The sequence below is a fragment of the Euprymna scolopes genome, chromosome 18 (assembly GCF_053919585.1).
Source record: "Euprymna scolopes isolate OS-2025 chromosome 18, ASM5391958v1, whole genome shotgun sequence".
NCBI classification, from domain to species: domain Eukaryota; kingdom Metazoa; phylum Mollusca; class Cephalopoda; order Sepiida; family Sepiolidae; genus Euprymna; species Euprymna scolopes.
In genome coordinates, this window is record NC_136499.1 from 111,272,291 (window position 1) to 111,295,590 (window position 23,300).

At 33.4% G+C, this 23,300-nt stretch overlaps 1 protein-coding gene across 1 annotated transcript in view; it reads left to right on the plus strand.

The window, feature by feature from the left end:
• Positions 1 to 23,300, plus strand: part of LOC145297763 (ventricular zone-expressed PH domain-containing protein homolog 1-like) — a 97,375-nt gene that overhangs the window by 59,814 nt on the left and 14,261 nt on the right. Inside the window, 5 exon segments of the mRNA XM_080144006.1 lie at positions 3,225 to 3,437; positions 8,097 to 8,428; positions 15,710 to 15,877; positions 18,643 to 18,784; positions 20,455 to 20,572. Of these exon segments, the coding sequence (XP_080000132.1) occupies positions 3,225 to 3,437; positions 8,097 to 8,428; positions 15,710 to 15,877; positions 18,643 to 18,784; positions 20,455 to 20,572 (973 nt within the window).

Below are 23,300 nucleotides of genomic sequence, written 5' to 3' on the forward strand. Positions count from 1 at the left end.
GTGTGTTCGCTTTTTCTGTATGTCTACAAAAGGCTTTTTTCAGAGAAGCGGTCGGTCGGTTCACAACTTAAAACTTTTTATATCACATATAAATCGTAATATCTCACAGTTAACAATGGAGCTCGCCTGTCTATTTAATTTGCTCGACTTCGGGAAGATAAATATTCAACATTTGTCGCTCGCCGCATGTGGGTTAGTCTTTTTCCTATAGCATCTTGGGAAAATAAAAATAAAATAAGCGTTTCCGCAGTAAATGAAATAATATCCCGCAGTCAAAGTTGACATTAAACGTGCACCTGCCAAATCCAAATAATTAAATAAATTCAAACGTGCTTCCGTTAGCATCTCGCGGTGGCCCAATGGTTAAAACCGCCGCACACTTTTTTTTTTTTTTTTCACACTTTAATTTACAACTTTGCCTCAAGGCTTCGGGTTCGATCCTCATACTACCAAAACATTTTTTTTTTTTTAACCCCCCCCCTCCGGAGGTTTGATTTACCAAAAACCACACACACCTCCAAACACTCGGGCAACGCCGGGTACCCCTCGCTAGTAAATAATAAATCTCAGTCTTCATTTAATAAAAATTACAATTCCTCTACAACTATCATTGCATTTTCATTTTTTGTTATGTTTAAAAACTAAATGTTGGTGTTATTAATATTATAAAGTAAAAAAAAAAATGCTGCAGCTTTAAAAGTTTCATCCTTGTTTTATTAAAGAGTTTCATTCTTTATATTTATTTAAGGTTAAAAGCTAATTTCTTAACCTTACCATAACATTTACTTTTACATTAAGAAAAAAAAAAAGGTTGTAGCTTCTTTTTTTAAATGTTTTCATCTAGTGAAAATATTGTTGGTTTGTTTTTTTTTCTAATAATCGTATACAGACTACATTTTGTATTATTAATGTTATCAAGTTTGTTACATTAAAAAAAAAAAATTTTTGCAGCTTTCTTTAATGTTTTAATTTAAAACAAATTTTAAAAAAATATATTGTTGCATCAAACGTCCTAAATTATGAGATGAAAAATTGAACGAATCTCTTAGTAAACGAGCGTTGTCTCCCTCCGTACAATGACGAATTGTAAAACAGCGCCATCACGTTGACACACCAAAGTTAAGCAACATAAAAGATAAAATAAACCGATCTTCCTGAAAAAGGATAACTATGACTTGTTTCTTGGCCTTTTGGCTAGGATCACAGTGTAGTAAAAAAAAAAAAAACAAAAAACAATCGATTTGGGAATCTTAAGTTGGAGAACCTCTGGAATGAATGTGGTATTATGGTGATTGAAGATTCTAGCAAGGAAAATGATAGATACGTATATAAGGTACAGTGATGAGGATGACCAAAGATCCCTCCTCCTCCTCCTCCTCCTCAACTCATTAGAATGGCCTAATTTATTTTTGTATTTTTCAGAAAGAAATTTTCTACTTATATAAAAGCCAGATATGGCCAATGATGGAATACTATTGCCACATCTTGGCAGGATAAGCTGCTAATAGCAGCTTATCCTGCCTTGACAGTTCAAAATAGACTATGTAGCTTAGTGGGGAAGATGCCCTTTTCTTTTCCCTGCAACTTCTTTCCCACAGAAGAGATGTTGTGAGCCTGTCTCTGCTTTATCCTTATTTTCATGGCAAGTGCTCGTCTGAGCTTCAATCTATGGTCCCCCCTCGTCAAACTTTCACGAAAAAACACTCGTCTAGCCAAAACCACTACCAATAATTTCCCACACTCTTTATCTGTGCCTGAACCTAAACGTAGATTCCATAAACAAAGCTTCTTTCTTAGAACTGCATGCTTATGGAACTCTGTTTCGTTTTCCTGCTTTCCAACTGACTACAACTTGGTTGTCTTCAAGTCCAACGTGAACAAGTTCTTGAACCATCTCCCTAAGTAATCCAATTTACAAAATTTCCACTACTTATTTATACCCATTAACCCTTATCCTCGAGTGGCCTCCAGGCCTTGATAAGTGGTGACTTATTTGTAAAAAAAAAAAAAAAAAAGTTTCACAGTGTAGTATCTGTTCTGTTTCTAAACTTTATCTTTTCTGTCCTTGGTTAGTGTGAGAAGCAATCCTTCCAGACTGAGGTAGTTCAAATTTTTGTCCCAACTGAGTGTTACAAGAACAGCAGCCTGTTCTTGTGAGTAAATATGAAATAGGATAGTCAAAGATTCGAACTTGCAAAGCTAGATTTGGAATTGAGAATTCCAATCATAAGTTAAAATAAACACAGAATGTTATTATGAAATAGAATGCAGAATTACCATTTTTTAGCTCACACAAAATAGTTATCTGTTTATTGAAAAAGGAATGTAATGATGAACTTTGTTTTTGTTATAAAAATGAAATTAAAATAAGGAATTTAAAAACGGACAATGGAAAATGTTATTTGTAAAGTGGGTTACGTAAATTAGGTTAGAGAAGGCATGTCATGCCATGTGTCTGATATGCACGTGCTGGTCATGCAATGACGTCATGAGTTATGAAATTAGTTAGATGAATCAGGTGAGATCAGATAGGGGGCAGATCAGTCAGATCAGAGAAGCAGAGAGGTTCCGACCAATTCTCAGAGTCAGGACACCCTCTTGGAAGCGGGAGGCTTAGAAGGAACCATGTAACAACTTTAAATCCCTGAAGTACAGAATCATTTCCGACCGGTCGAAGAATAAACGATCATCATGTTTTTATAACTGCCGTCTTTCTGTGTTCATCATTGCAACAAGAAAGGTAATGTGTTTATATTATACGTACAACTGTCAAACGTAAATGCCAAACGCACTATCTCTCGGTCTATCTGTCAGTGTATCATAAATCTCTTCTCATTGAATTACATGCTCGGTTCTCCTGTATTAGCCTGTACCCTGTCTCTTTATATATATAAGACTGTGTCTATCTCATAATATGTCTCCTTATATATACAGAACTGTCTCTCTTGATATATACGCGATATATCTGCACACAACATGAACCTCTAAGACTCTCTACTAAAATGAACAACAACAAATATATAAGTTGTCATCTAAATAAGAACAACGTAACAAGAGTACCCTTTTTGGAGAGCTGGATCACCTGTCTCCTCCATATTAAAGATCGATTTTGTGTCTAACTTATGATGTTGTGGGGGAGGCAAATATATCAGGATGATGGAATTACGCAGTGAAATGGTAAAAACATGTTTCTGTCATTCCTCTTTTTTTCTTTTTTTTTTCAGCTTCTTCAACCACATGTGCCTGTATTTTGTGATTACTTCAAGAAATCCGATACAATGACCCTGCCTGCGCTGAGCATCCTTGTGAATATAGCAACTGTAAATCCCCGTTCACTTGTGGCGTATTCATCTAATCTGCAGACATTGGCCACGAATTATCCCATTTACATGGAACAGGTAACCACCATCATTGGTAACATCGGAACAATCAGTGAGGTGAGTTTTTTTTTTTTTTTTTTTTTTGCGTTTTAAAATTCAATCAACAACAGAGTTTAATGTAGGGATAAAAACATATTTCTCTAAAAATTTGGTAATCGTTTGAAAATTTTCAAAAACCAGCATTTCTTCAGACTTTATGAATAAAAACACTTTTGACAATAGAGCATTTTTGAAGAGGAGAAGAAAGAAAGAAAAAAGAAAAATTCCCTTAACCGGAAAAGCATGTGAGAAACATTTACCTTTGCGGTATGGGCTTTTCTGTAGCTCCCGCAAAGGTAAATGTTTCTCACATGCTTTTCCGGTTAAGGGAATTTTTCTTTTTTCTTTCTTTCTTCTTCTCTTCAAAAATGCTCTATTGTCAAAAGTGTTTTTATTCATAAAGTCTGAAGAAATGCTGGTTTTTGAAAATTTTCAAACGATATAATGTTTGAAATTGTCAACTGGGCATGGAAACAATTGTAACGAAAAATGAAATACACTTTTAGTTGCCATCAACACCTTTTTTGAAGTCTTGTTTTTGTTCTTGATTTTGCTTTCACAGTATATATATATATATATATATATATATATATATATATATATATATATATTATTAAAAAGATTTTTGAATATCATAAGTGAGGAATGATAACCCGCATATAAATATACGGAAGGGAGAAAAAGGGGGAGAAAAGGGAGTAGAGAATCATATCTATAGAATCCCTCTATAATTCGCCTAAAAGATCCAGGGTATTAACAAACCGCTTCTGCCTGCAGAGAGAGGGTTTGAGTTGTGCAATGGAGACGGATTCGAGAGTTTTCAAATGACTACTTGATGGGCCTCAAAATAAAATTGAAAAGAAGTCATCCTTATATGCCTGCCCACATTCTGGGTTATCCAATAAATGTTGTCTAATTGCGGAATCTAAATTATTATGGGTGGGGTTGAGGAGAAATATATATGAGGGTCGGTCTCAAAGTAAGCCTCCTATTTTAAAAATATATTAATATATATTGATTAACTAAATTGGTGTCGATGCAAGGTATAAACCGAGCCATATTCTGATTGGCTGAGAAAAACGCATCTCAGCAATCTCACTAACCAACCAAAACATTAAAACAATATGGCGGATATATCTTGCAATTGAAACATGATTTTCTATGAAAACAACCGTCAAATTTACATTAAAAACATTGGGTTACAATTTACAGGTATGTGAAAACGTTTATTTACAAAAACTTTATTTTACGCTTCCAATATTTTTTTTTTTTCCTTAATATATTCCTATACCCATCCTTGAAATAAAAATGGACTATTGTTGTCGCCTATTAATTGCCTTGTTTCAATTAATTCTCTATTAGTTTGTCGGTTTTCTTATGGGATGATTACTTTAATTAACTCTTATGTATTCATGCGGATATTCTACAAGATTTATACTTGTGTAGTATTTGTGTAAAAAGGTTATAATAAACACAAACCTCTATCTATATATATTTGTATATATTTGTTTGTTTAAAAAATTTTCCCTACCAAACTCCTCTGTCAGTTTTTGGTCTATTATCAATCCTCATCTAAAACCTATCAACTCAGTACATAAGGTTTTTATTTTTATTTTTTTAATGAGTGCAAGTCTAAATTAGCACTGACAAAAACAAACTAAGCAAGTTCCCACAATGAGAACACAAATGTTTACGTCCCATTGTTTTCATTCGTGTGGTAAAAGAGGGGAAAATGATCCAAATAAAATATAGAAATGTATCAAATCAGTACGAACCTGAATTAAAACGTAAATGGAGTCGACTCGACACCATTTCATAAACGCATCACATATTTTGAATTCTGACGACTATGATTCATTTGGAAAAAAAAATACAAAAAAAGACTATTGTGAAGATACACCTGAAGAAGTTTGGAGGTTACATCGATCAAAATGTTGTCAGAATAAGATAAGACCAATAGTTCGAACAATTCAATATATATTACCCTCATCAAAAAAATATCAACTCAGTACAGCCTTTTTGTTCATGACATCATTTCTTTTGAATATGTTAACTTAGTTTCCAATAGAAATTGTCTATTTATAAATTGTAATCAAAAACATTTGGGTTTATATATATATATATATATATATATATATATATATACACATTTTTTTTTTTTAATTCAATTTTCACCCCAAACAAGGCACAGTGCCACTTTGAAGTAGGGAGCTACTATCTGGGACATAAGTTGCCGGGATATTATGAAGGGAGGTGGGCAGCAAGATGTCTGTTCACATTACACTTGAACTTCTGCTTCTTACACCTATGGATCTCTACTGTGTAGGGGTGGGATTTAGCTGCTTGTCAGGTTTGTTGGGGGTATTTACGTCAAGGGGGTACAAGTGCTTGTAGTTCGTCAGAGCATTCACCATTAAAGTACTTGTAGAACAAGTAGAGAGAAGCTTAGATGACAGTTCAGGCTCTAATAAGTTGGCGACTCTCTTTTGAACCCGAAGTCTCTCATTTTTTCTGATGTTAATTTTTTGTTACTTATGCAGTATAAGGCCTGTGCTACTATCAAAATCGTCTGGCCAGTTTATAGAAAATGCTTGAAAGTACTGAAACGCTGTGAGCTTTAACTCTAATGCAATAGTAAAGAAAACATATTTTTGCTATAATTATTTTACTACCGGGACCTGTGGAAATTCCACAGGGGACTCATATGTAATATATTGATGTTGGCATATGTTCAACGTAAAATGGGGATGCTCTGATATTATTGTACCTATTTACTATGCCTCCCCACGGGACAGAGTTAGACACCAGGGTCGTTTTTTAACGTGGAGAAAAGGTACAAAAATAAAAATTGTCTCAATCGTGAAGGATTTCTCCTCCACTGAAAGAGAACGAGAAATGGAAGTGCAGCATCTGAAGAACAGATACTACACTTTGATCTTGGCCAAAAGGCCAAGTTGTAGCTCTGATATTATTGTAGCTCTTTTGTTAAAACTGCAAAAATATTTACTTAAGTTGCAAGGATGCCCGGCATAGCCCAGTCATAAAGTACGCTTAAATATGTTATTTTAATTCTTGCAGATTTCATATATATTATTATAGAGTTAATGTTTTATCGATTTTTATATAATTTAAAGTTGCGATTTCAAAAATAAAAAATATATCCATGTGACTTGAGTGCATCAGCTTGAATCGTAACCGAAACCAAAACTTATGAAGAAAATAGATTTGTGTGCGCGCACATGTATATATATATATACTTGAGTTCCATTAGCTATACCTGGAACCAAAACTTATGAAGAATTCTTGGTAAAATTATTTATTACAAGAAATGGAAGTCCATAACAATTAAATGACAGTCACTTGGATATAAGCATGACACACAAAATAAATGACACACATGCTTTCCTATTGATATATAGATTATATAAAAAAATCTAAATATCTTGATTTGCTTAAAACAAAAATCATATATATATATATATATATATATATATATATATATATATATATATATATATAAGAAATAAAAATTACAATAAGTTTACAAAGGTAATCAAAATGGTAAACTTAAAATATATCATAAATATTAAAGAGTTAATATTTACAAGTAAAGTAATCTCAACCAGATGTAAAAGCTCAATAAAACCTAAAAGGAAATAGAGCTTATAATATGAACAAATGGGTTCTGTAAAAGTCTGAGGATGCTACAGACGGCCAAAAAAACGGCCAAGTAGCTGAAACAATAATGTAACTTAACAGAAAGATACGGTAATAAAAAATAAAACGCATATTTGCTCTACAACAGTATTGAGCACTTTCTTCAGTTTTTATTAATTACCATTTCCACTATATATATATATATATATATATATAAAAATTATTACTATAATTATTTGTTAATACCTGTAGACACTAGTGTTTCAACCCTTTTGGGAATCATTAGTGTAGGAAGTTACGATTACAACCAGTCAGGAGATTCAAACCCGGCCACGAAGCCATCTCTAGCTCCATTAGCAAGGAACAAACCACACAGCCAACGTTAACCACAAGAAATACAGTTGAAATTAACATTTATATAAAGTGTAAATGTCTAGACAGCGAGAGTGATCTCATGATGATACAATCATAAGTGCACATGAGCTCAAGTGACCGACTTTAACAATAAGAACTGATTTCTTAAATGGGCTGACATAATTATTACTATAATTATTTTTTCATACCTACAGGCACTAGTGTGTCATCCTTTCATATATATATATATATATATATATATATATATATAATCTAAATATTTATTTTGATTTGAACAAAAAATAAAATATATATTTAAAAAATCAAAAAATTTATTATCAGTTGTTCTTCAAAAAATGAATATTTATTCATGAAACTTACCTTGCAACAAATGTTTTTTGTTCTTGATTTGAATTTTCTAAAAATTTCATAAAAATTGTCCAATGATTATTCAAGAATATTTTTCAATAAATTTTTTGTTGGATTAGCTTTGTACAGACAGAAATAATATTTTTAATTGAAAAAATTGGCCAGCGTTTATGCGACCCCCCCCCCCAATTTTTTTTAAAAATCCACAAACTTTTGTTTATCATCTTCTGTAAATCACCCAGACAATCCTTATAAGAACCCATTTTTCTGATTGGTTTTGGCTTTTTATTCTCACAGAACGATGCCAAGCGCAGCATTGAGTATTTGGTGTCCCTGCTGCCGAACGCTGATAAAACAACCGTCCAGTTTGTCCTTAGTGGCTTGCATACAGTAGCCTCAGCATTCCCAAACTTGTTAAGCCAATATTTACCGGAAGTGACCAAGCAGTGTCAGAACAAGTCCAACATCTCCGATCTGCTGCACAAGTTGGGAGAAGATCTGAAAAGACGCAGTGCCGTTTATCCAGAGACGGAAGACTTGCCCAAGAAATATGTCTCCTTTGAGGGTGAGGAGCTCCGTAAGAAGATTGTCACTTTCTCCGAGGGGGACATTCATCTCAGTGGAAGCACGTAAGCATTGTTGCTAGTTGGGTGATTTGTTACTTGGTTGGGTTGACAAAATCAACGCGGCATTAACTGCTAATTTCATATCATCAGTTTATTCATGCTAAAGAAAGGAACACAAATCTTTTTAGGGATACCGTATGTTGCCCGGGATAACAAAATAGATGAGGTAAAAAAGTGTCTGTAATGTCTTTTCTTTTAAAACTTTATGACCTCACTCTCTATACATTGCTTTCTTTATATATATATATATATATATATATATATATATATATATAATAAATTCCACAGCCAAACAACGTTGTTTGGCTGTGGAACTTATTATATACAATCTCTCATGTTCTGAAAATCCTATCATAAGTTGCTTGCTTGGTTAGCATTGCTGGATGGCATCGTCCTTTCGAGTTAAAACTCCTACTTGTGAGACATCGGCTTGGGGTTATTAGCTGGTTGGATGACCGCGTCCCTTGTTGAGACGAAGTAGGTTCATTTCACAGTCAGATTTCGGCGCGGTTTGCTTGATCTGTGTTGGTTAATAGAAATTCTTGTGTGCAGGGCGTTTGCTCAGTTGGTAGAGTGCTTGCCTCGCATGCAAGAGGCTCGGGTTTCGAATCCTGAGTTCGGATGTGTCTAACTGATGAGCCCAAATGAGGGCGAAACTCGAGTCTTGGACTTCCGTTTCTTTGACTGTCATGGCTCTTGTGGGCTGCGTCATTGTTTGGCTGTGGAATTTATTATATACAATCTCTCACGTTCTGAAAATCATATATATATATATATATATATATATATATATATATATATATATTAGTGTTGGGACGATTAATCGGAATCAGAAAAATCAGAACGTTTGGGGGTATCAACATCAGAAAAATTTTTGCCTATATTCCGATGCCAGAAACAATTCTTTTGTTATTTTTATTTATTGCTGGTAATAATGATGAAATAATAAATATTTATTGATTTTAAAATAACAGTAAATCTAAAATCTATAGATCGTCCTCCACAACTGTATTTTTACGCTTAGGAAAATATCTGCACATTTTACCTGTTTTATGGAAATGGGGGAACAGAATCTGTAATTGTATTGGAATCGGGGGGGGGGGAATACTGGAATCCTCCCATCACTTATATGTATATATATATATATATATGAAATAAAATGGAGGTGGAAGGACCTGGATACTCAACGTTTCGCCCGATTTATGCGGGCTTCTTCAAGAGGGATGGTCATTGACGAGAGAGTCGGAGGATTGGGGCTATATATAATGATGGAGGAGAGCAACGTGTTTTCCTTATGTAAATTAGATATCATATATACATATATATATATACATTTTATGAGAGAAAAAAATAAATTAGTGTAAACTAGTGTAGTGGATTACGTCTAAAAGTTAAAATTTTATTTCATATCGTCGGATTTAATCCAGCTCAACAATCATATATATATATATATATATATATATATATATATATATATATATAGTCTATCCGTTGGCCGTTAAATGGTAAGATGAAAAAATGTTCAAAATAAAAAGTGATTTTGAAAGTATGTTATCTTTTATTGTCTTGAGAAAACATTTTTTTTTAAGTGATGAGTGAAAAAAATAAAACTCAGGATGCCTCCAGAGCACTACTGCAAGCACTAATTAAAATTAAGGAGGCCCTACTTAAAACACTACTAAAATCAAGTTTCTACCCCTACCCCCCCCTCCTTGAAGAGAAAATATTTTTTAAGTAAGGCCTGAAAAAAAAATCGTCAGAATCCACAGCAGCGCTACTAAAAGCAGTAACTATGGTTATAAATATGATTATAGTTATACATGGTATACTTATATTTAAATCATTTTTTTTTAATTCAACTGGGTTAAATTACATTTATTTGTAAGGAAAACATTAAAATAAGTTAAAACAAAAAAATATTGTTGACCTTGTGTATGCTTTGAATAACAATAGTGGCTTTTAATATCGGACTTACGACAGGGTGGCCATGAAATAGATAAGCAGACAAATATTTTGAAACTGGAGGTCAGAAACCAGATGGATGGTTTAAACATCCAAACAAACAAGCTGATCTGAGTTAGATATGGCAATTAAAGTACACAGAATCTCTGTATTTCATCCGCATCGGATATCATCAATCATGGAATTTATGTTACTGTTTCTTTATATTTACACATGGTGCTGAATTTGACTAACCAATCAAATTCATTGTTACTTTGTGGGGATGAAACGTGGACGATTTTGTGTAGCTTAATTTTCATATTTTCATAACTTACTACCTAGCTCTACTCACACATTGACCGCTGTTGAAAAAATACTGAAAATTTATGCATAAAATATATCTCATAAAATTTTATTATTTTTTTTTTATTAAGTTTCCAGACTTATTTTACCAGCAGTTAAAATTGTCGTAGACTCTTGAAAATTCGGTATGTTATTGCTATACATCTTATGAGATAATCGATCAAGTTTTATGATTTCAGATTCAAACGAACAGCTACAGCAGGAATTGGAATACACCCTACTAAATACACCCTACAGCTAGTGAATTTCAAAAATGCAATCTGGATGTAAGGACAAGAACAATATGCAATAAAATTCTGTTTTAAACTTTGAAAAAAATGCCACAGAAGCGTATAAAATGCTTCAGACTGCTTTTGGACCATCTTGCATGAATCAAGCATCAGTTTTAAAGTGACCTAAGAGATTCAAAGGAGGCAGATAATCTGTGAGGAATGGTGAGAGGTGTGGGAGGAGTAAGGAAGTCAGAACACCAAAGTTAATTGGCCAAATAAAGAATTTTGTGGATAAGGACCGCCGTGTGTCTATAGAGACACTAAGTGCAGTTTAATGTCAGTGTTGGAACTGCACACACGATTATTCAGAAAGAACTGAAGATGTGGAATATTTGCGTGAATGCACCAGTCCACAACTGCATCCTTGTCACAGACTATTTTACCAAGATAGGCATCAAGACAGTTCCTCACCCGCACCATAGTCCAGACCTTGTTCCTTGTGACTTTTAGTTATTCCCTAAGCTCAAGGAAAACCTTAGAGGCTGTCATTATGAGACAACTGGAGGAGATTACTTCAATGAGGACTAGAGTTTCATGTATGTACTATCAATAAAAGTTTCATGTATGTACTATCAATAAAAGTTTCATGTATGTACTATCAATAAAAGTTTCATGTATGTACTATCAATAAAAGTTTCATGTATGTACTATCAATAAAAGTTTCCATATGGAAAAAGTCTGGAAACTTATTGAAGCCACCTCGTATAAACACACACCCCCTTTCTCTCTCTTATAAATATACTAGCAAGGGGTACCCGGTGTTTGGAGGTGTGTGTGGAAACTCTGGGGGTGGGGGTAAAAAAAAGTAAGTATGAGGATCGAACCCGAACCCTTGAGGCAAAGTTATAAATTAAAGTGTGAAAAAAAAAACGTGCGACGTTAACCATTGCCCCACTGCGAGATGCTAACGGAAACATGCTTGAATTTATTTAATTACTTGGATTTAGCAGGTGCCCGTTTTAATGAGTTAATGAGGTCAAGTTTGACTGCGGGATAGTATTCATTTACTGCTGAATGCTTTTTTTTTTTCCTCCCCAAGATGTTATAGGAAAAAGACTAACCCACATGCGGCGAGCGACAAATGTTGAATATTTATCTTCCCGAAATCGAGCAAATTAAATAGACAGGCGAGCTTCATTGTTAACTGTGAGATATTACAATTTATATGTGATATAAAAAGTTTTAAAAAGTTGTGAACTGACCGACCGCTTCTCTGAAAGAAGCCTTTTGTAGACATGCAGAAAAAGCGAACACACATACATACATTTTCGCTTTTATATTTATAAACTAGCCTGGGTGCCCGGCATTGCCCAGGTGTTTGGAGGTATGTGTTGAGCAAAAAAAAAAGTGGTAGTAAGCAGACAGGGTTGAACCTATACTGCGAAGGAGGCAAAGAACGTGAAAAAAAAAATTGACGTCTTTGCTATCGTTGGCATCACCAAACCAGAAGTGACATAGGTTTAAATTAAGGCTAGACCCTCGAAAAGAGGGGATGACTTTTGAAAATATTGGTGCAAAAAGCGACTCCTCTCTGTAGAAAAGTGCCCAGTTGAGGGTGAAGGAATTAATGTTTTTGGCCAATTTTTTGATAATTGTCGTCCGAAGAGTCGAGCTTCAAAATGATACCAATCTCATGAAAATCCATTGCCTTTGTCAAAAGTTTTAGGCAGACATACATACATACATACATAGTTACATACATTTTAACAGACAGGTGAGATTTATATTATAGACTAGCGAGGGGTACCCGGCGTTGCTCAGGTGTTTGGAGGTGTGTGTGTGGGGGGGGGGGTTAAAAAAAAAAGTAAATCTGAGGATCGAACCTGAACCGTTGAGGCAAAGTTGTAAATTAAAGTGTGAAAAAAAAAAAAAAAATGTGAGACGTTAACCATTGCCCCATCGCGAGATGCTAAATGAAACACGTTTGAATTTATTTAATTACTTGGATTTAGCAGGTGCTCGTTTTAATGAGGTCAAGTTTGACTGCGGGATAGTATTCATTTACTGCTGAACGCTTTTTTTTTCCCCCCCAAGATGTTATAGGAAAAAACTAACCCACATGCAGCGAGCGACAAATATTGAATATTTATCTTCCCGAAATCGAGCAAATTAAATAGACAGACGAGCTTTGTTGTTAACTGTGAGATATTGCGATTTATATGTGATATAAAAAGTTTTAAAAAGTTGTGAAGTGAGCGACCGCTTCTCTGAAAGAAGCCTTTTGTAGACACACACACATACATTTTCACTTTTATATTTATAGATATATATCTCTCTCTGTCTTTCTCTCTCTCATATATATATATATATATATATATATATATATATATGATGAAAATTATGGAAATATTCCGACGTGCTGAAGAGATGAAAAAGGAACTAATTAAATTATATGTTCATCAACTTTTTGTCTTTATTTCAAGACTTCCTCGAGATAAGTGATTTGAAGAAAATAAAATATCAGTACAAGGTTTTTAAAATATATATGTTGTGTTTTTGATGTTAAATGGATGTTTTTGTTCTATTTCAGAACAAAAAAGCCCGTTAGCAATTCAAAGTGTATATAGCGCTGTGTAATAGTGTGTGTGAGGTGTTTTTGATGTCATGTTAGATTTAGAAAAGAATATGATGCAATTTTGTTCTTTTTGGAATGTGGACGTTACAATTCATATGTTGAATGTGTAATTGAAATCAGTTTTTTTATTGTATTATTTATTGATTGATTATATTAATTAAAGATATTGTTTTCTGTTGTGTGAATAAGTTAACATTTATTTTAGACACAGGTTAACACAGAAAAAAATATCTATAATAATTAATGTACAGCGTATCCAAAAAGTCACTGAAAGGTTTTCAACTTAAATAGATTATCTTTCGGTAATTTTAACAGAATCTGACTAAGACATTGGGAATTTAAAAAAAAATCCCCAAAATGCAAAATTCAAACAATATTTATGAAAAATAATATATTTGAAATGTTGCCCACTTTCAGATTTGCATATTTGCGCTCTTTCAAAAACATTATTCATGATAGATTGCAGAATCTCTGGATCGCGATTTAACTTCCTTATTTTGTTCCTGATGTTTTCCTTTAACTCCTGCTGGGTTTGGGATTTGACGTTTTGAGGTCTGCCAACTCGCAGATTGAAATAAGGGAGTTAAATCGCAATCCAGAGATTCTGCAATCTGTCATGAATAATGTTTTGGAAAAAGCAAAAATATGCAAAGCTGAAAATGGGCAATATTTAAGATATTATTTTTCACAAATAAAGATTGAATTTTGCATTTTTTTTCTTTTAAATTTTCCAGTGTCTTAGTCAGATTGTCTAAAAATTACAGAAAGATATCAAAAATAAAGAATCTATTCAAGTTCAAAACCTTTCAGCGACTTTTTGGACACCCTGTATTTGACTTTTATCCTAACCTTAAAATAAAGAGTAGAAAAAGGCTAATAATGTCTCTACTGTGAAAAAAAAACTATGTCCGATGGTGAGGCCCCACCTTGCGGGCCTTGGAGTGTGGAGCCACCCTTTAATTACCATTGCTCCCAGGTCCACTCTGACCTGGAGTGGTAGTACCTGTTAGGGTCACAACTATGGGTTAAATAGAATCTGACTTAAAAAAAAATAATCCATTAAAAATCGTTCCTCAAAATAACTAGATTCGGCATTAAATAACCTGAAAAAGGGTTGATATGCCATAAAACAAAAACAACCAACCAACCAACCCACTAGATTGTAAAGTCGATTTGTACTCATAGGTTTGATATGAAATTTCATCTGTTTGTACAGACATCATGAATAACAAGTTCAACGCCTTGAATCCATATTTGAAGATGTTCTGAACTAAAAATTTACAAAGTTTGAAGCAAAATGACTAAATTCATCATTAAATTAGACGAGAACGCATCTGAATTTTTTAGAGGAGGATTGGTTATTTGTATCGGATTCTTCAGACTACTGTTCTCATCTTGCAGACTCATGGTGCCATGGATAAAATATTTGATCAAATTCAGTTGTAAGTTACACTCTTCTGGAGGTTAAAAGTTCAATCCTCACTGCAGGTGACAAAATCAAATTGCAAATTATTTAGGTTGACGGAATGAGAGCATGCTATCCTCGCGGATTAAATAAAAGGTTCCATTCGAAATTCCATGCAGATCCGCGGCCAGTTAGTTAAGTCTGGTTCACATTCTGCACAAGCACCATGACTTCTACTCAGTCATGGCTGAAAGAACGAGAACATGTTACCCCTGTGGATTGAATAAAAGGTTCCATTGGAAATTCCATGCAGATTTCCAAGTTTGACGAAATACAGTTGAAGAAGGTCGGAGGTTGCATCAACTGAAATGTGCAAATAACACTCAAGATGAGAACAGTAGTTCAAATAATTCAAATAATCCAGTCACCATTTTGATTGTATATTGACCAGTTATTATAGGTGCCACAGGGCTTATGAAGAACCTGAAGTTCTACCTAACTAATATTCCTGGTGAACCAAGTGTAAAAGAGATCTAGACAATTGCACTTGAGGGAACAGCAAGGATACTAAAAAGAGCTCTCGGTTGGTTTCAATAAAAAGTGGGGCAATGTTGGCAGCTGGTTTGGCTGCCCATGCCCAGCATTACAATCTTCGAAGAAAGAAAATGAAAAAAAAAAACCCTAACGTTTTCTGAGAAAATAAATAATTGAATGTATTTCTTTTGCAGGCCCGAAAAGGAGGTACGTTCCGTCTCAAGCCAAACCGAAGGAACTGTAACCGTAATTACGGTCGGAAACCCTCCAAATGCAACCTGCCCTAGTGACACCGTATCCGTAAAGCATACTGTGATAGCCCCACTCACTTCGAGCCAGCTCAGCCTGAGCAAAGGGAGTCGGTAAGTCTTTTTAATGGAAATAGCTCCAGACAAGACATGAAGCCATTTGATGTAAGGAGCTAAAAAAAAACAAAAAAAACAAACTTTGAAATAAAAATCTAGCCAACGCTAAGTATTATGCAGTAAGTTCTGACTCCAAAAAACAGCAATTCTTTCCTCTTTGTCAGAACCATCGCTCATAGAATGTGAGGACTAAAGGACAAAATAAAGAAAAGTTTGTTGTTTATTTTTAGAAATGTTTTCATTGGTTCCGTTTTTCTTTGTTGTCAATGACAAACCAATTATCAATATCTATTTTTGGTGCTTATTCAGAATTCCCCCCATATTAAAACCAAAAATAAATAAAAATCTGTATGATGCATGTTCCTGTAATGGAAAGAAAATATCATATTCCAAAAATCATGTAAATTGATCAAGTTTTATTTTTATAAAGAAAATCATTTTTTATAGCAAAACTACGAGAGGCAATCTCATGACACCATCTTGAAAACAGTTTGAAGAAAGAAGAGTAAGAACTCCAAATAAACTTACAAGATTTTAGAAAGCTATTCTTAACATGGGAAGGGAAGGGCATTGGAAAGACTCAAATTTGTTTAAAAATGATGTTCTTTAAAAAAATAAATAAAACGACTTGATCGAGCTGATGAACATAATGTGCAAAGTTTGAATATAGTTAGTTTCATAGTACCACTTTCACTTGCAGATGTTGGCAACCTTCCTGTAGTCCCTCCTGCAAGAATTCCATCAAGAGAATCCAGTTGGTCAACAAAGTTATGTTATGCTGATTCTAATTCTTTTACTGTTAAAGAAACGAAATTCACTTTTCTAAAAATTTTATTTTCTTTGTTTATAGAAAATAAAATTTAATGAATATCTCAAGGTGCTTAAATGTAGTCACCTAAAAAAAAAAATAGACTCTCAGTTTGGAGAGATGACTTAGTTGAGGGTGTTAATCTATAAATTTGTCATTATTATTATCTATATATTAGTACAATAGCGTGTGTGTTCTTTTGTGTGTCACGCTTACATCCGGGTCGTTTGATTGTTATGTTCTTCTATTTCTTGTCATAGATAATTTTACCAAGAATTCTTTATAAGTTTTGGTTTCGGTTTCGACTATAGCTGATGGCACTTAAATCATCTATTTTTTTTATAAATAATTTTATCAAAAATTCTTCACAAGTTTTAGTTTCGAGTATGGCTGAAGGAACTCGAGTTATATATATATATATATATATATATATTTAAAAAAATTTTTTTTTTTATAAGTTTTTATTTCGGTTTCGATTCAAGCTAATGCACCCAAGTCATATGGATATATGTTTTTATTTTTGAAATCGCAACTTTATAATATATAAAAATCGATTAAACATTAACTCTGTAATAATATATCCAAAATCTGCAAGAATTAAAATATCATATTTAAGCGTACTTTACGATCGGGCTTTGCCGGGCGTTTGTGCTAGCTTTGATAAATACTTTAACAAAAAAGCTACAATAATAGCAGTGTCTCCATTTACACTGAACATGCCAACATCAATATATTACATATGAATGAGTCTCTTGTGGAATTTCCACAGGTCTTGCTAGTAATTATTATTATGATATGTATCTTGTTTTTCTTTTTACAATAAAACAAATTGATCTAATAACCGATCAAATCTTTATAATTAGGATAAAAAATATGAACATTCTTCCCTTTCCATGTTAAGAAGGGTTTTCTAATTCGGGCATCATTATTTAAAAATTCGTTCGCAACAGGAAGGGGTGCTTTGTTAAGCATTGTCTTCTTACATCGTCTTATTTTGCATTTCAATCATCAAAACGAAAATATCACATTTCAAAAATCATGTAGATTGATCAAATAGTTTTATTTTTATAAATAAAATGATTTTTAAGAACTCGTAAGCATTACAATATAAATTTTGCAAGTTCGAATTAAATTTTCTCCCTTTGTTTCTTGGGATATTTTTCAAAATGGCGGTTATGACAGTCCCTCTTAAGTTATGCACAAAATTTAATTTTTTTTTTATTTAAAAGTAAAACTACTGGATTAATTTACGCGTGTTTTGGAATACAATATTTTCATTTGGTCAAGATACATATTATAATACATATTATAATACATCACACTTTTTTCTTTATTTTTGCTTTTTAGTATGAGGGGAATTCTGGACAAGTGCCGTTTATTTTAATTTATTTGGCAAAATAAATACTACTTAAATAATAATTCTTTAAAAATTCAAAAGAGTTGATATTGATTAAAAATAATGTTGGGATGATTATTTGGAATCGGAAAAATCGGAGGTTTTTGGGTATCAGAATTGGAAAAATTTTAGCCTATTTTCCGATACCACAACTGATTCCTTAAATTATCTTTTTTTATTTGATTTTTGGTTTAGGAAACATCTTCCACTGCTTGTAGTAATAATAAAAAAATAAATATTTATTGATTTGAATTTCCAGTAAGACTAAATCTCTAGACTACCCCCCTCACAAGTTTTTTTTTTTACGTTTGAGAAAATATAGGGACATTTTAGATGTGTTTTTACAGTAATCGGGACAAAATTACACTTTTATAGTTAAATATTTAGAGATTTATAAAGAATCTGAATCTGTAATTTAGTACGGAATCGGTAATTGTATTGGAATCGGGGAAAACTATTGGAATCGTCCCATCACTACTTAAAAACAAAACATTTGGAATTTTTTGTTTCTCTTTCAGAAACAATTTCTGATTTTATGTTTCTTTTTTTTTTAACCAGACGTAGTTCTTCAAATAGTCAATTGCTTCATGGCCGACCGACAAGTCCGTGTTCATTAGTCACTGCATCAGACATTCCGAACAGCACAAGCCTTACGTCCACAGGAACCAGCCCGTCATGCCCTTCACCTGTTTCTTCCATGGTAAGACAAATTACTTAATAATTAATTAACCAATCCCAAAAGCTTTAATAAAAACTAAACGTTGGGTCAGTATGTGTTAAAGCTAGCTATGAAATAGTGAGTATATTAATTATGAAAAAAATATGCGTCTCAAATTGTAGCATAAAAAAATGAATTTAAAGTTTTAAAATGAAAGAAAGTATTTTTTTTTTTTTTTAGACTTTTTGATAACAACTTGCAATGGAAAATATAAAATAAAATTTGTAAAATGCCAATGAAAGGGATTTAGTTTTGTTTTTATTTGCATATTTTAAACGCGAAAAAATTTTCGATTAAAAAAAAAACAACTTTCATGGCTTTTTTTTTTTTCATGTAATACACATGGGCGAATGGTGGCCTTATAGAGGTACATGATACTTTCGGGTGTTAGTAGTTTTCTAGCATGGTAGAGAGAGCCTACCTTCTTTGCAGCGGCCCTGGCAATGCTTTCAATGTAATTGTTCCAACTCATATTTCCTGTGAACGTTAGGCCAAGGAGTTTGAAAGATGTACTCTCAAATAAAGAGTCGTTGGCCATTGCTATTGGTGGTAGAGAAGGTTTCTTGTAATTATTGAAGGAAACAAGTTTAGTCTTGGTGGCATTGAACGTGACCATCCATTTTTGTCCTCGCCACAGATTGGAGGTCATCCTCTAGTGTTTCTGCCATTTCTTTAGATATATGTTCATTTGTTTTCCTGTTGTGCCTGTTATAGAGTGTAGTATCATCAGCATATATACCCATCTCAGAGGCAATTTTGTCGGGGAGGTCATTTATGAATAATAGGAACAATAGAGGCCCAAGGATAGACCTCTGGGGCACTCCAGCATTTATATCATATTGTTTAGATGTACGACTGTCGAGGACAACCTGGATTTTTCTCTTATCTAAGAAGGATTTAATTATGTTAAGTATTCTACCAGTGATACCGTATGATCTAATTTTCCTGAGGAGACCCTCATGCCATACCCTGTCAAAAGCCTTAGATATATCTAGAGCTACCGCTCTGCCCTCCCCCGCTTTGTCCAGTGAATGGTATATACGTTCAAAGATTACAATTAAGATGTCTGCTGTGGAACGGGCTTGTCTAAATCCATATTGTTTGTCAGTCAGAAGTTTAGCATCTGTAAGGTGATGGACTAGAGCATGGTTAATTAAGGTCTCAAATATTTTGGCAAAAAGTGGGAGGAGGCTAATGGGGCGATAATTTGATGGGTCAGTTCTTTCGCTAGAATTCTTGAATACTAGTACCACAGAAGCAGTTTTCCAACAGCCTGGAAAGCAAGATTCATTAAGGCATTTGTTGTAGAGTTTGAAGACAACTGGAGCTACTTCGGCTGAGCACTTTTTTAATAGCACAGCTGGGATGAGATCAGGTCCACATGCTTTTGAAATATACTATAATTACAATCTGTCTTTTCATTGAGCACTTTTAATAAACACAGGAATTTCTAGAAAATTAAAACTGTTCAACCATTATGTATGTGTATTAATTGTTGATTAAATTCAAGTATATTAACAAGAACTAAAAATCGATGAGCACAGTAGTCTGAATATCCTAAATAATAATTGTATCATTATCTAACATGAAGCCGTTCAACCTGAAATTTTTTTTTTTTCTCTCGTTAAAATCTTCTTTCGTTTTCTCTGCAGAAGGAGCTTGATCGTGATGCCGTCCAACATTTTTGTGAAAAACATCTTAGCACCATCAAAAGTTATGTGGCAAAAGTATCGGCAGGGTTACCACTGCCTGCCAAATGTAGCGTTGTCAGTAAGTACCCTCATGAGTGTGGACATGCACACCTGTAGATCCTTTTTCGATGCTGCAGGTATTTTCTATAAAATAGTAAGGGTTAGAGTTCTGCAAAATCATTGTTTGATTTGGTACATTATTTTATTACTAAAAATATTTATCTTGAATCCATTTCTTTCATAAAATATTTCATCTACCTAGGAAGAAATTTCATATGACACCATCTTACGTAGATTGCAGTAACTGGTGAGTTTTTCTCTACTCCAAACAGGGTATATTGTTAATGGGACCTAATGCGTAACTGTGATTGGTGGGTATCTTAAGTGAGGAGTTGTGTAGCAAGATGTTTGTTCACATTACATTTAAATTTTTGCATACTGATACAGTTTGGAGAAACAGGGAAGGTATTCCAAAAGTTTAGCAGTCCAAGAAAAAAGAAAAGCTATTAAAGTAGAAGGTTTTCTTGCATTTGAGGACATCTATATTACAGGGGTCTAATTTTGCTGCCATTTGGTTGATCGGATGTATTTAAATCGAGAGGGGAGGGTACAAGTGCACTACGTGTAAAACAAACACAGGTTGCAATATTGTGCCAAGGAGATGAGGGCTGAAACTTGCTTGATCCTGACGCCACCAACATCTTTACTCTTGTTTTTTATACTTTGTCCAAGAGGCAGAGACTAGTAGTGGGTGTTTTTTAACAATTCAGCTATTACTGAGAATAGTGTAATTTCAGCAGTAAACATATCCATCTCTGACACAATTGCATCAGGGAGGTCGTTTATTGAGATCAGGAATAATAAAGGTTCAAGGATTGATCCCTCGACACACACCCGCATTAAGGTTGTGTTGTTTGGATATGTGACCATCTGTTGCACAATCATCTTTGTGATTACATCACAATAAACAACACAAGACGAATACTTAATGTAAATCAGTAATGTTCAGCATGTGTCGATGGAACCTGATGTTGTCCATTATAACTGTCCGGTTGTGTCGGTCTCCAGTGATTTTTTTTGTCTGCCCAATCTACCCTCACCTGGTTTTGATTCTAATTTTTCCAATTTCTCTCAGGAGACCTCCGAGCAACCAACTGCCCTTGACCGTGTCCAAGTCATGACAGTCTTCCTCGGAGTCTAAACTCTGCCTAATCTCTGCAAACTAGTACCCACCATCATAAAACTAAATATATCATTGCTTAGTCCTTTTGGTACAGTATTGCTCCATCCTGATGAAGAATTCTATGTCGAGTTTCTTTTGTCTATCTCGATGCATAAATTCCTATCTGTTATCTACTGATAAACCCTATTTCCTATTTCTTTTGTTTTACTTTTTCCCTCTTTTTTTATACTTTTATTTCCCAACACTTGGAGCTGGAGCGCCAATAGTATCACACATTCAGAACAATCTGGTTGTTTTAGCTAAGAAGGATCTGATTTCATTAAATACTAGCAGGCTGCCCAACATTGCCCGGTCGTAAGAGAATACTTAAAAATGGTATTTTAATTCATGCAGATTATGTATTTATCATTATTATAGAGACAATTCTCTGTCGAGTATTATATTGAGCCTAATATATGGTAGTGAGATCAAAACTAAAAAAATATATATATGACTTGGATGCCATCAGCTTAAACCAAAACTTGTAACTCTCCACTCTTATTCTTTAGCCTCTAAGCCAAGCCCATACATGCACATAAATATATATATATATATATATATATATATATATATATATATATATATATATATATATATATAAATAAATTCACCTGTTATCCCTTCATTCAAGCAGTAAATAATTATGTCAGCCCCTTTAGGAAACTCGTTTCTTATGCGCAAATCATCATATGATGAAATCACTCTGACAGACGTTAAAAAGAATATAAAAATAAATGTTTAAATTTCAACAGAATTTCTTGCAGTTAACGGTAGCTGAATGGATATGGTTCTTGCTAATGAAGCCAGGGATGGCTTCTGTTGCCAGGTTCGAATCTATCGACTGGTGTTGATCATGACACCCTGCACTGGTGATTCCCGAAAGGATGAAACACTAGTGTCTATAGGTGTTTAATAATTATTATAGTAAATAATTATATATATACTCACCTGTCATCCTGTTTTTTAAAAGATGGAATCACCCAATCATAGAATACAAGATACAAGCAAGCAAGCAAGATTCACAGTTTTAAAATTGTATAGTAATATTGTATAAATTAATTTTCCTGAGAATACCTTCATGCCAGATCATGTCAAGCATTGCTATTGTAGTTCTATCAGGCCTTGGATATATCAAGTGCTAACACCCTAGTGTCATCTGCTTTGTATATGATAGATTCATCATTCAGAGATAAACGTTATGATATTCGTGATTGCCTACATCAGTACTGTTCATCAGAAAGAAGTTAATCATAATCAAGATGATGGATTATTGCTAGGTTGATTAATGATTCAAAGATTTTAGCGTTTAGATATGATTGACAAGTTTTTTGTTTTTTTTATATAGAACTTGTTTAACTTTTAGATAGAAAGGATTTAATTTTCTAAAATAAAAATGATTTATTTATTTTTATAAAATAGAAATAATTTATTTTTCTAAAATAGAAATGATTTTTTAAGTAGAAATTATATAATTGAAATTGTTTTTACTTTTTCAATGGAAATTTTTTAAATTGAAATTTTTTTACTTCTTTAAATTTAAATTTTTTACTTTTTAAAATTGAATTTTTTTTTTTACTTTTTTAAA